This window comes from Myiozetetes cayanensis, unplaced genomic scaffold (genome assembly GCF_022539395.1).
Source record: "Myiozetetes cayanensis isolate MyiCay16 unplaced genomic scaffold, myiCay2020 scf33, whole genome shotgun sequence".
Lineage (NCBI taxonomy): Eukaryota > Metazoa > Chordata > Aves > Passeriformes > Tyrannidae > Myiozetetes > Myiozetetes cayanensis.
This window is the reverse complement of record NW_026087555.1, coordinates 4,268,842-4,286,318: the sequence shown is the minus strand read 5'-3', so window position 1 is coordinate 4,286,318 and position 17,477 is coordinate 4,268,842. Positions and strand designations below refer to the sequence as shown.

At 43.4% G+C, this 17,477-nt stretch overlaps 2 protein-coding genes across 5 annotated transcripts in view; one reads left to right on the top strand and one right to left on the bottom strand.

Annotated features, from left to right (window-relative positions):
• LIN54 (lin-54 DREAM MuvB core complex component) overlaps positions 1 to 7,110 on the bottom strand; it is a 40,973-nt gene extending 33,863 nt beyond the window's left edge. For 3 of the 4 annotated variants that reach the window (XM_050327384.1, XM_050327385.1, XM_050327386.1), the window contains exon 1: positions 6,929 to 7,110. The gene's annotated coding sequence lies outside the window, so the exon portion shown is untranslated. The remainder of the gene's footprint in view (positions 1 to 6,928) is intronic. The other variant, XM_050327387.1, reaches the window with a different exon arrangement.
• Positions 7,111 to 7,210: 100 nt separating this feature from the next.
• Positions 7,211 to 16,851, top strand: COPS4 (COP9 signalosome subunit 4). Its single transcript, XM_050327408.1, has 10 exons — positions 7,211 to 7,507; positions 8,603 to 8,682; positions 9,265 to 9,416; positions 10,678 to 10,781; positions 11,616 to 11,769; positions 12,883 to 13,033; positions 13,431 to 13,601; positions 15,241 to 15,356; positions 15,724 to 15,808; positions 16,281 to 16,851. Exons 1-10 carry the CDS (start codon positions 7,431 to 7,433, stop codon positions 16,412 to 16,414), a joined length of 1,224 nt encoding a protein of 407 aa, XP_050183365.1. The 5' UTR covers positions 7,211 to 7,430; the 3' UTR covers positions 16,415 to 16,851.
• Positions 16,852 to 17,477: the final 626 nt, after the last annotated feature.

The window sequence follows — 17,477 nt, the reverse complement described above, 5'->3', positions numbered from 1 at the left end:
TGGGTTTAAGGAAAACCAACAGTTTTGGATAAACACTTCAAAAACCCCCAAAAGCTCAGACAGGACAAGCAAGAGAGAAGCATTTCAGTGACTAGGACCACCATCTCTTACAACCTTTGTTTTCAATATGCTGAAAGTGATAGTGAAATATTGACACTGTATCTTATTCTGTCCCAGGAGATGCTTTATTCCAGACAGCACACCAAGGCCACCTAGAAAAAATTCTTTGCATGCACTGTCCATGTTGCTCAATATATCCCTTTCTGTCCTTACAGAACACCGTTCCAAATTGGACTTCTATGGCAAACATGCTTGACCACCAGTTGGACAAGTCCCCACCACACTGAGCTGACACAGATCCACAATGTTCATCTCATTCTCAGAATCAGTAAGGGAAGAAACAATTATATGCCAAGCCTTAACTGCATTTTTCCAGTGAAAAAAAGTTTTTTTGTTTTTTCTATGTAGCAAGATCTAGCTTTCAGCTTCCCTCTCTACTACCTCTAAGACAACTCTGTATACACAAAAGAAGCTTTTGCCAACTGTAAATTCATAATTTGGAGGACTGGAGATTAACACCATTATCTGTGACAGGATATTAAAGCTGACCTGCAGCTTGGCAGGTTGTTTGTTGTGACTCAGCTGCCCTTGTTCACAATTACACAGAGGTAAAAGCACCACATATCCACAGAGCTGGACACACCTGAACCAGAGGGTGTCTCAGCACCTCAGTAAGTTCCTCCAGAATCCAGTTCAGGACATGCAGCCAAGCAGCTCTGTGTCAAACTGTACATTCTATCCAAACCAACTGAGTAGCAGCAATATAACTTATAGGTGACTATGGGATCTTTGTGCAAAATGCATCTGCATTGTTGAGGACAGCTCAGGTTCTTATGGTCTAGACAACTAGGACCTTATGTTGCAGCCAAAAACAAATAGTAGAAGCAAATGTAATAACTTATGATACCAATGTCCTTAAAGATTCTTTTTTCAAGGATCCAGGCTATCTAACCTGTCAAAACCTTTTATTCAACCTATTTTTTTTTGCTGAAGTAACACCAAAACTCACCTTCCTGTTCAACAGAAAGAATGCGCCCTTATTTTTCTCGGTCATTACAGTAGCAACAGTAAAGATTCAAAAGTAGCTTTCCTCTTGTACGTTTTCTGCTTCTGTCCTAAGAGAATCCATAGCTCATATACATTTTCTCCCACAGGAAAAGAGAAGTGACAAACTTTGCTAATACCACTGTAGGTGCAAAACTGACTACAGCCTTGTTGATCACTCCAGTGTGGTCAGTTCACAGCAGTGGCACCAAAACTCTTCTTTGCAAATGGAAAAAACCCCCACTCTTCATTTAATGTTCCAGACATTAACCCAGCAAATAGACAAAACTTATTTCAAGAAAAGATTGAACACACCACATAACAGCAAAAGGCTCATGGTCCCCAGAGATTCTTGACTGCTTGCTAGTGCAAGTGATTTAGAACACCTACCTATGCAAAGAAGAAAGAAGCTACAATTAAGAAGTCACTGGTTTGCCTAAGTCAATTTCAGAGGGAAAACAAGTACCTTAGAGAAACAAACCCTTTCACTGAGTTACTTTATAAACAAAAAAAACCATAAAATAAAGTGCTAGTAGATTTACTTCTTTGCTGTGTTCTCATCCCTTTTTGCCAAACACAAACAAGCACACATCAACTATTCCAGGCAACAGAAATTCACAAAGAGCAATGGCACCAAAAGATAGGAAATGCATTTATTAAGAAACTCTTAACACCAGGCATGTCTTCATTCGTTAGGAAAACCTCCACAGAAGCACATGTACACCCAAGACTCAGCCTGTACTGCTGGCATATTATCCAGTGAAAGAGCACAACTGCACATAGGTGATCTTGCTGTGCTACAACTCTGCTAATTAGTTGCTGTTCTTCAGTTTTGCTATCATTTCAATAATGGGTAAAATTAATTTTATTCATTTCCCATTTTCTTACTCTCACTGACACTCTACAGTTTGTCTTTAAAATGGAAAGGTTTGTTTTGTTGTAAAGCAAAGAATTACAAAATCATCAGCACTGTTTTCTCAACACTCTCTTTTGTTCAAGCTTACTAAGCTACAGATCACTTTTAAAAAATGCCAGTAATGAAACCAGAAAAAGATTAATCCATAAGGACGCTATGATTAACAAAGGTAAGTGGAAAAATTAATCATCTAAGACTGCAAACTCCCCATGTTTGCATATGCAACAGCAGACTGAAAGCAAATTGTTTAACGCAGTAACAAAATATGTAAGTGGAACACAGACAAAATGATTTCCATTTTCTTTCCCATTCTCCACACAGGACAGGGAAGCAGTTTGCCTGCATGCTTCCCAGAGGATCATGGTTCTAGATTTATCAAATACAATACCAGTGGTAAACTATAGCAAGAAAAAAAATCTCCAGCCTTAGTCCTTATAAAACACTGAATATGTAACTAGTGTAAGTATCCAATCTTTTTTTCAACAGTTACAAGGAATACTTAGGAAAATATCAGATGTTCTCCTACTACAAATTAACCATCTATAGTTGCAAAATAGTTCCCAAGGCAACCATACCTTATTCAACCAACGCACACCATTCCCTTCCCATTACTCTACATGCTGTTAAGTGAACGCTCCCTACCTGACATACCACACAAACAACTGTGTGCAGCAGACAGAAGAATGGGCAAGGTACACAACTTAGCAACTCTTATACGTTCAAACCGAGTTATCAAGTGTATATGAGAATTTTATATTATACAAGGTTTTTGGCTTTGATGTTTTTGCTTTGGTGTTTGTTTGTTTTTAGTTGTTTTGTTTGGGTTTTTCCATGGGAAGACTGATTAAACTCATGTTACCATTGCCATGTTTATAACAGAGGTGCTAGCTGCTTTCTTTTTAAGAATACAGAGAAAAACAAATCCAAAAAACTTTCTAACCACTTCTCCACATACCACTTATGAGGAGATCCTTCTTCCCTTGGCAAGTTCTGGGTAATCTAGGTTTCCATTATAATTTTCAAAGGAAAAGCAAAAGCTAAAAAACATTATAAGTCAACAAACTGTTAATCATACACTAACAAAAACAAGCACCTGATACAATTTTATAGTATTTAATGTCAGAAATATCCTAGCAATACCTTTACTGCACTGCTATTTCAAATAACATCATTTGCTACTTCGACCACTGTGTGCATGTGATTAGCAGCATTACTTTCCTTATATTTCATTTCCCTGGGTGTATTAAGTCAGCACTACTGCTAAAGGTCTCCTGTCCACCTCTGGCATCTGCCCATCGATTTCCATACATTTTCCCTCCTCCTTATGCTATCAACCATCTATGTAGCTGCAAGGGTAGCCCAGATGAAGGAGCCAGGTTGGAGCAAAGCTAACCATCCAAACCAAACTGTGGACTGGCACAGCCCCATTTTCTCCATGCTGCTGACACTGGTGTGCAACTCAGGAAGAAAATTTCTCTACAAAGTAGCAAGCAAATTCTGGTGAGTCAGCGTGCTTGGATAGCTCAGTTCAAAGTTTACCAGCACCAGAATAGCACCAAGGAATCACAACTGAAAGATCTTTTACAAGAACAGATACATCTAAAGAAGCATTTTAAGATAGACTTCTTGAGTCCGTAACAGAAACTGCTGTTACTCCAAAGGAAGAAAACATCCAAAACAGCCAATCCATAGAGATAGGATTGGGTACGTACCTAGAACTTGTACAACGGATCAAAGCAGAGCCCAAAGCTAAGGACATAATGCTCATGTGGATAGCAACATGTCTGGTTGCAGAAGGATGGCTCCTGAAGGGGAATGAGACACAAGTTGAAAGAGTTAAGGAGCCACTAATCTACATCCAGATCTGGAACACGACAAACCTGAATCTCTCACATCATGTAGCTGTGCACCTCATGACCGATCAAGGGATTATTCCATCAGTCTTATTCTTTCTTATGTAAGACAATTTTTTTCATACTTCTAATGCTGCCAAGTGAGCAAGCCTAGTCACTTTGTACTCAAAGCCACATGCTGCTTATCGGCTTTCTAAGCAACTGAGGAAACCAAGCTACCCAAATATAAGACCTGGCAAAATACAAACCCTCAAATCAAGAATTCAGGAATTGTTTTCCTCTTCTCACTGGGAGTTCCGGAAACTAAGAATAATAATAGGAAATATAATAAAAATTCCCAAACAATCGTGAGTTTGTCCCCTAGGTAGTTGCCATAAAGTACCCCATAGTACCATCCTACTGTCACAGTACACAAACTGTAGGACATTAGGGTGTGCTTCTGACAGCATGTGAAGAAGAAAGAACCACATCTACAGCATAGGAAAGGAACAAGTGACAAATAAAGAAGCATGGTTCTTTGCTGGAGCAGAAATCAATCCCCAATCTACCCACCAATCTACCTTAGGGGTTTTTTTCCCCCTCCTTAAATATTTTTCAAACAGATATAAAGGAAAAGAACCTAAGGGATTTTGACTGCTTTTCCAAACCTAAAATATCCCAATGTGTGAGATAATAATGGCTCTAAGGCTGAAGTCTGACAGCTCTTTTCACCACACTTCATATCGACCTGTGGTTCGGAAACAGTGAACCTGAAATCAGTTAAAACCTTTTTGAGAATTCTGGTTGAATTGTTCAGAGCATTCAGTTACCAACTATCTGAGATTGAACATCACAGGACTATAAGCAAACCACACATCAGCAGATCATTTTTGATACGTAATCTGAACAACCAATCTTGCACAACAAACTTTCCAAGCTTACAGCATTACAACAAGCATGTTGTACATTACAACAACTTAGAGAAGCTGGGTTGTATTTTTCTAACACACTCTCCAAGCCAGCCTTTAAAAGTGTTTGGCCTACAGAGCAATATAGCCACACATCTCTGTAGATTCATACCAGGCATGTAAACCAACAGTTACAGTTTGCTGACAGATATGTAAACTGGATGTCTTGAGGAGTAAAAGGATTCCACTGACAGAAGAAATGTTTTCAGCTCATAACTCACTATTCTTCTTGCCTCCCGTAAGCCAAAAGCTATTGTGAATAAGCTGCCATGTGCACAATTATTCACTGCCTGTTTGTTATTGCCAGTTGTATGTAAACATTGCAAAGAATACTTCACATTATTTTTCTATATTCAGTATTTCCTACAATAACTATAATATATTTAAAGCAACTGTTCAGAAGGATAAATCTAATGAAAGATCATTTAAATATCCGTTCTTTCTTCACTGGAAATCTTAGGTATGAGAGCTTTCTCACTATATTCCAGTGGACAATTGCACATGCTCTGGATGCCACAGTGCTTTCCAGAACCCAAAACCTCAATACCAAGTATTACATAATTAGTACACAACATGCTTCAAAGTCAAGGTCACAAATAATTAATGACACATTCTGAATGCAAATCACAGAATCACAGATACCTCATAACACACAAGAGTGGTGACAAGAAAAGCTGGGACCATTCCAAAAGATGGTCCAGTTACATTTACAGAATCACAGAGTCAGCAGGATTGGAAGAGACCTCTGGAGATTACCTAGTCCAAACCCCCTGAGAAAGCAGGGTCACCTGGAGCAGGTGACAGAAATGCATGCAGGTGGGTTTGGAATGTCTCCAAAGAGGGAGACTCCACAACCTCCCTGGGCAGCCTGTTCCAGTGCTCTGCCACCTTCAACATAAAAAAGTTCTTTACCATGTTGAGGTGAAACTTCTTTTGTTTTAGTTTATGGCCATTACTCCTCATCCTACTGCTGGGCACCACCAAAAAGAGTCTGGCACCATCCTCTTAGTACCTGCCTTTGAGATATTTATATGTATTAATTGGATCCCCTCTCAGTTTTCTCCAGACCAAACAGGCACAGCTCCCAAAGTCTCTCCTCATAAAAGGGATGCTCCAGACACCTCATCATCTTTGTGGCCTCTGCTGGACCCTCTCCCGTAGCTCCTTTTCCTTGTTGACCTGAGGACCCAGGACTGGACAGGCTCCCCTGGAGCTCGGGGACTGTCCAGGGCCGGACAGCGATGCGCTCAAGGCACAGGTGCGCCCTGACACCCTGGACGAGCCAAGGAAGCGCCGCACCCGCCGCGCGGGGCAGCGCCCGGGCCATCGCCCCGCTGACACGGGCGGGACGCGCTCACCGCCCGGCATCGAGCCCGGCGCGACCCCGGGGGCTCCTGGGGCCAGCCCGGGCCCCTCTGGCAGCCGGTCCAGGTCGCAGCCCGGTCCCCGGGGTGGCCCTGCGCGGTGTCCCGCGGGCCGGAGCACCCGGGCCCCGCCGACCCCGGAGCGACGAGCCCCGGCGGCCGCGGGCCCTGTGCAGAGCCGCTACCGCGGTCGCTCCCCCCACCCCCCCACCCCGCGCCGCGCCCCTCGGGCCGGGTCTCACCTGGCGGGGGCGGCCCAGGCCCGTCAGCGCCGGCGACTGCCGCCGCATTTCGAAAGATCCGCCATTTTCAGCCCGTCACCGCCGCTCCCGCCCCCGCCGCACCTGCCCCCGCCGCCCCGCCCCAGCGAGCCGCCAGCCCCGGCCCCTTCCGCACCACCGCGTCCCGCACAGACCCCGCTCCAAGGGGCAGCTTCGCAGCTCCCCGCGGCCGCTGTGACCACGCCGCCCCGCCGCGGCTCCGAGCGCAGCTGTCCCGGCGAGCGGCGGGGACAGGACGGGACGCGCCGGGCGGGTGCCCCCGCGGCGGAGTGGCGGCCGGGACCGGCCGTCCGCGCCATCCCGCGGAGGAGGCCGCCGGGGCCGCCTGGGAGCACAGTCCGCGGTGGGCAGAGCGCCCGGCGAGGCCGGGCCTGCTCCTTCCCGGCGGGAGGAAGGCTGTCAGCCGTGCCCGGCACCCCCTTCCCTATCCTCCCGCCGCCGCTTTGCCGCCCCTCGCACTCACCGGGCGGGCGGGCGCTCTCCCTCCTCCCGCGGTGGCGGTGCCTCTCCGCGGTGCCGGCGCCCCCCCGGTGCCGCTCCCGGGGGTGGCGGCGGCGGCCGCGCCCGCGCCGATCCCGCCGCCGCGTTTGTTCAAAATCACGCGCCCCGCGCCATTCCCCCACCGCATCCCATAATACTGCGCCGCGCCGCCCTGGCAACCACCGGCGCAGCAGCGCCCCGCGCTTCCGGGACCCGCCCCGTCCCGCCGGACGCTTCCGGGGCCGCTCGCAGTCGCCACCCGCGAGAAGGAAAGGAGGAGGGGGCAGGGAGGAAGGCTCGGCCTTTCCCCGCGTGCGGGATTTGGCGCGCGCGCCTATCCCGTGGGATATCGCGCGCGGGGCCCGCCCGGCGCGGCCCCGTCCCCTTACCGCTGCCCGCGCTCTTCTCTCCCCCCCCCCGCTAATCACGTGACCGCCGCCGCGCGCGCGGCTCCATGGTGGGAGGAGGTGGCGGCGGCTCCCAAGATGGCGGCGGGCGCGGTGAGGCAGGACCTGGCGCAGCTCATGAACTCCAGCGGCTCCCACAAGGACCTGGCGGGAAAGTGAGTCGTCCCCGCGGCGGGGGCGAGGGGTGCGAGCCGGAGTGGGGTCGAGAGGGAGGCGCCGGGCCCTGGGAGGGCCGAGGCGGGTCTTGCCTAGCGGCCGCGCTGCTTTAAATAAAACTGAAACGGAAAGATTTCACCTCGTCGTTCTGCAATTTCTGTTTCTTGTTTGTTTACGGGCTCCCCGCCTGTCCACCCGCCCCTCAGGGCTCGGCTGCTGTGCAGCGATAGATCAGAGAGTTTATTTGCCCCGCCTGCCATAGATATGTTAGCTACTCTATTTTTATTGTTGTTACTATTATTTCCATTATTTTAATTACTATTTTTTTATTTTGGACGGCAAACCTTCTGGGTTGAAGTGCTTGCAGCGCGATGTGCCCCATAGGTTCTTACTCCCCCGAGAGATGCGGATCGGCCACCTGGAATTCTTCGACTCCCACTCCAGTTGCTTGTGTTCCAGGGAGGCTGAGGTCTTGTCACTTCTAGAGCTTGTCGTGTAAAACCTTGGAAATTTCCCCCTTAAAATGTGGGTTCAGCGTGGGTGTAGCAGTTCGTCAGTGTCGCAAATGCTGAGGCAAAGTCTAATGAGCTCTAAGTTGCCATTTTTACAGGAAAAAAACACTTGAAAGTGCACAGTCTGCACTGTGCTCTTGTCAAGTGGATATAACATGCTGTTCACCCCTCACTCACAACACTGCTGCTCAGTCTCAATGGACCATTTTGGACATCTTTCTTCTTTATTAGGCTGAACCCATGAACGATAACAGTTTTCATTACTTTTTCTGTTCACTATTCCTAGGCATGTGATTTTTTTTTTATTTAAACCTTCAAGATTGCGCTTATATCCCCAGATAACAAAATGATGAGCTCTGTTGTCTGAGAATCTAGTCCTGGGTTTTAAGAAAAGCCAGATACCAACTCCAGGTGAATGTTCATGACCTTTGAGAACAAATTCCTTGGAAATTTAATAGAAAATATAAACAAAATTAGGGCTCTGACATAGAAAATAAGCAGAGAGGCAGAACTTCTTAGTGACAAAATGTGCCCTGTGATTGATTTTTTACCTTTTTTTTTTTTTTTTTTAATCTTGGACAGATACCGTCAAATATTGGAAAAAGCCATTCAGCTGTCGGGTGTAGAACAACTTGAAGCTTTGAAAGCTTTTGTAGAAGCAAGTAAGTAGAATTGGTTACACGCTGAGTGAAGGCCAGAGGTCTGTGGGATTGCATATTTGTAAGCTCTACCTGAGGCTACATAAACACATGATGTTTAGGTCCTGTTGGAACTCAAACACAACAGGAAGAGGAACTGTCATCACCTCACTGAGAAGTTCAGAGGGAATTAAATTGTTAAGGGTTTTTTTGTGTTGTATTGAGTGTTTGGCGTATTGAGCAGCTCTGTAAATTACACCTGTTGTAATTCTTTTAAAGTTGAGAATAAACTTAGTGAGATTTAGCCTAAAGGTTTACTTTGTCCAAAATATTTCAGCAGCTGAGGACAGCGATTCAGAATGAAACACCTGCCTAAGCTATAAATTGTAAATTGTGAAAAATTCATTATTATCTGTCAGGGGTTAGAACTCTGGTGACCTGTAGTGTAAACAGTTTCTGAAAGAAAAAAAAAATCACTTTAAATACAATCCCCTTCACTTAGATGCAGTTTTAAAAATTGGAATATTCAAATTTATTCTAAAAGCAAATGATCACTTATAGTGAAAGCACTGACAAGTGTTGCATCTCTTTTTGTCTCTGACCCAGTGGTGAACGAGAATGTCAGTCTGGTGATCTCACGTCAGCTGCTGACAGATTTCTGTACCCATCTTCCAAGTCTTCCTGACAGTACAGCCAAAGAAATCTACCACTTCACCTTGGAAAAGATACAGCCTAGAGTTATTTCATTTGAAGAGCAGGTGAGAAATCAGTGATGAGGAGGTTTTGGTTTGAGGGTTTGGCTTTGGTTCCCCTCCTCATCCCCCTTATCTGCTGACTATTTTAAGCCTTTAAAAAAGCTGTTCAAGACAGATACCCCTACTTAGAGTCCAATTTTGCATTCCTGTACACAGAAAACCTGAGCTAAATGCAGAGATTATTTAGGACTGTGCAAAGAATATAGACTTAATCACTTCATCATGATGCTGGGCATGTAATTCCTCTGCTACCAGGAAATGGCTGCTTACAATGAAACAATACTTGAGCTTGGAGTTGCTGTTGAGAGACAGACTGGTACTCATTGTATTGCCCTCTGCCCCAGTACTGGGGCAGGCAGGTGATGAAAAGAGCATGCATCTTGACAGATAGCTTTTGTTTCGAAATAAACAACCTTTCTGTGTGTGTTTAGTTCAGCCATAGTCATTTTACCAGGAAAAAATGTTTTCTTGAAATCCCATTTCTAGCTGACTACTGAATGTGCTGCAGTTCTTTTCCAGTTCAGTTCTGTGTTTTGCTGTATGAATGTGCATCATCATCTGAGAGGCTGTTTATCTAAAAAGCCTCTAGGATCTAGTATTGAGAAGAAAGGCAAGGCAGTTTCTGTCATGATTTATATTTTCTTTTTATCTGTTGTCTTTTAAGCAGCTTCTACTCTAAGTCTGAGCTGAACATGCTTACCTCATGTTGTCATGATTATGCATAAATTAAATCCAAGACATCTGATGATTTCTTTTTTTTACCCACACTTCCACTTTTAAAACCTGGGCTGTAAGCACTGACCTTTTACCTGCTGACAGCTGCTCTACAAAGCAGAAGTTTCTGCATTAGGATCTAATCATATTCATTCATGTCTCACAGGCATGATATGATGTGTAACTGCAATAAATGGTTTGTGAATCTTGGTGCTCCAGTTCTTGAAAGATTAATTTCATCTTCTTAAAAGCTTTATAAACGGTTACTACTTATCACTCCCTGGTGATGAACTCCTTCTATGTTGTCACAAACTGAAGTGGAAGTGCTTCAAACCAGCACTTATTTAAAAAGCTTGGTATTAAAACTCTATCCAGGAGTCCCACACAGGACTCCTTGCATGGGAAGAGTTGCATGTGTGCAGGTTGCTGTGTCTGTGAAGGTGGGGGGGTGTAGGTCGAGGGGGTACGGGAACAAGAACAAATACTGTGAAAGTTAGTACAGAACCATTCAACTCTTCTAGTTTCTGCTACTGATTCTATTATTCTTTAGGTCGCTTCAATAAGGCAACATCTTGCATCGATCTATGAGAAAGAAGAAGACTGGAGAAATGCAGCACAAGTGCTGGTGGGGATCCCTTTGGAAACAGGGCAAAAGTACGTTACGCGTGGTTCTGTGCTGTTACATGTACTTACTCTCTTTGTACTTAACTAGATTAGCGAGTGAGAATTTTTGGGTTGCATATTTTCCCAGAGCTGCTGTAGTTCAGGCCAGAAGTACTGTCAGATGACAGAAGTATAGCTCGACGAATGTATAGTTCAGTAAGAGCTAAGTGGGTCAAACTACTGCACCAGAAGTTATACACTAATAATTAGTCTTATTGATAAACAAGTCTTTCTAATAGTATTTTGCAAAAATGCTTCTAAGGTTATGGAAAGGTTCTTGAAAGGTGGCAGTTCTTCCGTGTGTCCACCTTCTCAGTTCAAAATGAAGACACAGTTTGAAATGGGTTATTAGCAAATACAGTAGAGGATTCTTTTGTGTGTTTGTGGAGTGGGTTTTGTTTGGTTTGGGTTTTTCAGATTTAGAACCCTTGCTGTTACTTTTCTCTGGCTGTCCTTCCTATCCTCTTTCTCTGCATACAGAAGGAATTTATGTAGGCTTTGCACTGCAAGTTTTCTTCTTAACTCAAGTGGCTCACCACTTGTGGCAAACTTCCAATCCACAAAAATCAGATTATCAGAATGTACATTTGTGTCTTGGTGGACAGCATTATTTCTACTGCTGTTTGTAGGGGCCAGTTCTACATTAGCATTCATCTCAAATTTCCTTACACTGAACAGAGAGCGCTAATTTTGGTGTTAGGGAAGAAGAAAGCAGGGTAAAGCAAATGTTACCAAGTGTTTGAGAATCACAATATATGTTTAGAACAGTTAGGAGCAAGGGTAGTTCTGGAGCAACTCTGAGCACTTGCTTTTCTTTCTCTACAGACAGTACAATGTAGATTATAAACTGGAGACCTACCTGAAAATTGCCAGGCTGTATCTGGAGGATGATGACCCCGTTCAGGCAGAAGCGTATATTAATCGAGCTTCCCTGCTGCAGAATGAGTCAACTAATGAGCAGCTGCAAATCCATTATAAGGTTGTCTAACTTGCTTTATTGCTTTCTCTTTCTATAGGGAGATGATTCCACACTGAGACTTTTTTTTATGTAAAGCCACTAAAACTTTCATAAAGAGAAAAGAGACAAAGGGAAAAGCTTCTAATGGTTTTGGGAGCTTGAGAGACACAGCAATAATGAAACATCTCTTTCCTTGTGATGTGGAGATAAGTCTGTAAAGGTTTCTTAAATGCCAGTTTCCTTTACTGATTGAGGAAGCTTCAAAACATCCAAAATATTGTTGAAAATATTGCCTCCACCTTTGTCTGTAAATCTCAGAGGAATAAAAAAATCGCATCCAATAATTAGGGACAATGGAAGACCTCCCTGCCCAACACCCCCCCCAGTAATTAGATAATGATTCCCATCCATAAAAGTAGCTTTAAGATTTTAAGTAATTAATTAACTGCTGACCTTTCTGCTTATTTGTGGGTTTACTGTGTATGTGGTTCATATACAAATTTCTCAAATGAGTTTAGTAACTGATGAGCAGTGATGACTACAGTGTAACAGTACCGATCAAGTTGATGGTGTTTGAAATTCTACAACACAAACCAGGTGTGCCATGAGCTGTGTAACTCAGTGTCTAGTGGCTTTGATTCGTTGGTTTTCCCTTTCCCTTTTTTCTCCCCTCATGCTATTTTTTAAAGTGTGCACTCAGTTGAAAGTGTAAATATTTTATGTAAATTGTAGAAAAGCACAAAGGGAGGAAGAAACATCAGATGCTGTTACAGCTCTGAAAGGGAAAAGCAAACACTTGAAACACACAAATTACTACCTAAGTGCCAGCTGTCAGTGTCAATAGTGAAGGGGAATCTTACATAAGTACAGTATCAGCTGTACAGTATTTCATTTATTTAAGTTTCTGGCCTTTAGATATTTGAAATATTTAACGTGAACAATGATGGGAAGTGCCCTTTTAATTGCTTTCCATGATACTTTAGCAAGGACTTTTCAAATCCAACTAATTCTTTGAAGACACAGATTTCCGTAGGATGCAGAAGAGGGAGCTGTCACTTGATAGTGTGCAATTTTTGCAATTTTTTGCAGCCACCTCTGCTAGTTTTCTTTTTCTGAGACATGCTTCCTTTCTAGGTTTGCTATGCTCGAGTTCTCGATTACAGAAGAAAGTTCATTGAGGCTGCCCAAAGATACAACGAGCTGTCCTATAAGAGCATAGTCCATGAAACTGAGCGACTGGAGGCACTGAAGCATGCTTTGCATTGTACTATTTTGGCATCAGCAGGTAAAATACATTTTTATATAAAACCCCAACATAGCTATTTTCCCTGAAGCAGGATATCTTGTGTATTACTTATGTGGAGCTATCTTGCACTAAGATTTGTTGAGGAATCCAAAGTTGTGAACATGTTGTCAAAATTACCTACTGGCATCTGTTAGCACAGAGATGGGTTAGTTCAGTGTCTTTGCCAGTGAAAAGGTGGCATCTTGGCTAAAAATGTAGAAGGTAGTGGCAAGCAGTGTTTTGGAACTGAGCACAGCCAAATTCCTTCCTTAATACAGCTTCACTGGCTGTTACTTGTATGTATTGAGGGGGGAAAAAATGACAACTTCCTGCTGTTTACCTCTGAATACTTGCTGCTTTGGTGGTCATTTATGAGGATTCTTCCTGACTGCCCTAGGACAGCAGCGTTCTCGCATGCTTGCTACGCTCTTCAAGGATGAGAGATGCCAGCAGCTTGCAGCCTATGGGATCTTGGAGAAAATGTATCTCGACAGAATTATCCGTGGAAATCAACTGCAAGAGTTTGCAGCTATGCTGATGCCTCACCAGAAAGCAACTACAGCTGACGGTACGTATTTCTCTAAAACCTTCTAACGTTAGGTGCTCATCCATGGGAGTTAAGACTTGCCCAGTTCAGGGAAGAAGTGTAATGGAAAAGAACTTAGTATTGTTTATATTGTTATTTTTAAATTATTTTCTTACCACATAACCCTCATGGGCATAGTAAAGCTTGTTAGCTAAAGTTCATCTTTCTGATTTGCCATTCAGATTTTTAAAATACTCTTCTGGAAGACAACTTGTCAAATTTTCTTTCTCTGTCCTCTTCACTGACAACCTCCCAGTATTCCTAACTGAGTCTCTGTCCTTCCAAGCTTCTCCAGTTCTAAGGCACTGTTATAAATAGGACGCCTAGAAACATGTGACAGGCACATAGGCCATAAATGGTCTGTGCAGATGATAATTTATTTGAACTGCATCCTGACTTGACAGGAATGTGACGGATAGTGAGGGGATGATTTGGGCATCACACTGTATGCAAATTGTTTTCTGGACCATATCACTGTCACCTAATTAGCTCTGGAACCTCTGAATAGTGAGAAATAATGTCTAGTAATGACCGGAATTGTAAACACACTGGTCTCAGTTTATTACATTAGAAGAGTAATGAAGTGGAAAAATAATAATGGCCAGTCTTCGCGAGCGAAGATCCGGGGAAGGTCTTTACACCTTCCAGCCTGCGCATTGGATTTTTTAGGTGAGACACAGTGTGCGCGGAACTGAGCCCACCCTTTAATCCTAAGGTTCATCTGCCGGGGCCAAGCGAGCTTGGACGGTGGCAGCGAGGTCCTCAGGACGTAGGTGGGTTGCCTTTAAGGGCTAACGAGCTCCACCTGCCCGGGAGTGGCCCTGACCAGGAATCGAACCCGGGCCTCGGCAGTGACAGCGCTGCGCCTTTACCACTAGACCACCAGGGGCTCTGGAAAAATAATATAAGCATGAAATATCTCTTAACCAGGAAAATCTTCCTAGTGGACAATAATTGTTGATTAGGGACAAATAAATAACCGTGTAGTTCAGAAGTGAAAACTGCATTAAAGATACTTGCTAAAAATCTCATTCAGTCCTTTTCTTGGGTCATTTTGTTGTTTATTTGTAACCTGTAGTGTTTGTCCTTATAAGTTAAAGAATGCAGGTTAGTTGATATTTAATAATGTGCTTATCTTCAACTAGAGATTAAGGGACAAATGAGTTAAACTGTTCAGTCAACAGTGATAGGCCCTTAGATAAGGGTCTATCACAAGAACACTAAGAGAGAAGTTAAATGTACCCCTAAGAGCTGTAATGAATAATAAAAAAACAAAGCAATGGTCTTTCTATTTGGCAAGCTAGAAACTGATCACAGGAGGTCAAACTCCCTCAGTTCAGACATTGAGTCTTGTGTCAAGGGATCCGCTTTGATTGTTCTAGAAATTAAATAAAAGGGTTTAAGCTATCTGTCTTAAAATCAACCACGTGCTGTTCATTTCTTTTTGTTCACTATCTCTTGTAGTTTAACATTGATACGAGGCAGATGCATTTGGACCTTCTGCACGTGTAACACTGGGAAAAAAAAAAAGTGCTTTTTGACTTGCTCTGCAATATAAACCAATATTTAAATCTTACACTATGGTTTGTTTTTGGTTTTTTTCCTCATCTTAACCCTTAAGGTTCCAGTATCCTGGACAGAGCTGTTATTGAACACAACTTACTATCTGCGAGCAAGCTTTACAACAACATTACTTTTGAAGAGCTCGGAGCATTACTAGAGATCCCAGCAGCCAAGGTATCCATTGTCTACTTTTTTTTTTTTTTTTTTAAACAAGGAGCATCAGCAGCTTGAGAAAATAGCTGTGGTAAATATTACGAAAAGTGGTTAAATATCAGGAAATAATTAGATATTGCATGTTATGAGGAAGGTTGAATACCTAGCACATTGTGTGAGAATGGAAGGTGCACCATGTGGAATGAGCAATAGTGGAGTTAGATGCCATTGATAGTATGTCTAATCATTTCATGATTAGTGTTGTCTATAGATTGCTTCCCCACAATGTGTGCAAATGTGGAAAAGCCTATAAGGCTGTTAAGTCTTAGTAATTTTTAACTTTTTTCAGAATGGATGAAGTTTCTACCATCTTTCTTTACTCTTCCAGGCAGAAAAGATTGCTTCTCAGATGATAACCGAGGGTCGCATGAACGGATTTATTGATCAGATTGACGGAATTGTTCATTTTGAGAGTAAGTTCAACCACAGTAATTTACTTTTTTAGCACCTTTCAGAGTGAGCTTTTTGAGATGGTGTTTGACAGTTTTAAGGAAATTTAAGTTTATTAATACCTTGTCTGAAGTGAGCTTGCTGTGTCTTGCTGCAGCCAGGAGGTGGCAGGGTTTGCTGTAATGGAGAGAGAGCCTTTGATGCTTCACCCACAGAAAAGTGTGAATTTATTCCATCAGTCTTCTTGTAGGAACAGGCTCACCAGGAAGCTCTCTGTTCAAATCTGCTTCTAGTGCAGGAGTCAGGCTTGTAACAGCCAAAATAATGGTAGCTTTTGGATACTGAAATGAGCCTGATGTAGCTGCAAGGAAAGCTTCCTCTGTGAATTAGGTGGGGGCTGTGGCAGCTGGAAAGGTTGCAGTTGAAGAGGCAAGGGATTTGCTAAGACTTACTTTGTTTAGTATGTGTTGTTTGGGGTTTTTTTTTTCTTTACAGCTCGTGAAGCTTTGCCAACTTGGGACAAACAGATTCAGTCACTGTGTTTCCAAGTTAACAACCTGCTGGAGAAGATAAGTCAGACAGCTCCAGAGTGGACGGCGCAAGCCATGGAGGCCCAGATGGCTCAATGACTGTGCAGCCATTGTCCAAGTAGAGGCCATCAACAGCCTGCTGTGCTGGAAGAAGGGAACTGAGCAGGACTGTGAAACAAATAACCCACATTCATTTCCCTGTCTTCTGCTTTCACTATGGCTTAGGACACAATTAGGTGATACCACGTTTGGTGTGACAGGCTTAGAATGCTCTCTGAGCTTAGAATGATGCTGTTGCTGTCTCTGTGTTGCACTCTGCTGTCCTGAACACTCTGTGTTTCATGTGGAGGAATCTGTAATGTCTGCAGCAAGATTTGGGTTTGGTTTATTTAATTCCCACACACACACACACTGTATTGTTAGAGCTTTGTGGCCCATTACTTCCTGTGATGCTTGAATCCTGCTATGAAAATAGAAGCACCATGTTTCTTTTAGTTGTAATAAAGGCAAGCCATTTGGCTTAAGTGTTGTAAGGACCCAGGTTTTGGGGGTTTGTTTTTCGGTTTTGCTTTCATTTTTTTTCTTAAACAGTAACTGGAAATAAGTAGAATTTTTGTAATTGCCACTTTCAGCCCCTGAAAACACTAAATGTATAACAGCTTCTTCTTTTTTTTTTTTTTTTTTAAATATAAAATGCAAGTTTGAAATCTTAACTTGAAGGAAATACTGACCTCCTCCTGCACTGGTGGTGCAGCAGGGCCCAGAGTAATTTGTGCTGGGAGTTGAGGTAAAAACCAATGTTGCCAAGAGAGCTTGTTGCAGTGATATGGTAAGCAATGAGAACATGGAACATGCTGAGTAAGGTAAGCCAAGCATGCTCTTTGTTTTATTTCCTAGGACAGCACTGGTAATAGTACAAAAGTATCTGGAGTGGTTTTTTGAAACTGGAGGTGTAACAGGAGACTTTGACAGGTAGGGATTCTGCACTCAAAAGATTAAACAACTTCTGCAGCTGGAGTGGCAGGAAAATACTGTGCAACTTAATTATATGAGATACAACACCTAGGTAAAGGTGTCGTGATAAGCAGGACTAACTTGAGATCACTGCTTGTGCACAGCAGCAAAGTATCAAAGTGGCCCTTCTGATGTTTATCTGGAGTTG

What these genes read in the sequence shown, in the direction of transcription:
- COPS4 (XM_050327408.1), top strand. Translation starts at nt 7,431, where the DNA reads ATGGCGGCGGGCGCGGTGAGGCAGGACCTGGCGCAGCTCATGAACTCC. An exon ending in TACTATTTTGGCATCAGCAG is followed by an intron (nt 13,034 to 13,430) that starts GTAAAATACATT and finishes TGACTGCCCTAG; the next exon opens with GACAGCAGCGTTCTCGCATG. An exon ending in CGGAATTGTTCATTTTGAGA is followed by an intron (nt 15,809 to 16,280) that starts GTAAGTTCAACC and finishes TTTTCTTTACAG; the next exon opens with CTCGTGAAGCTTTGCCAACT.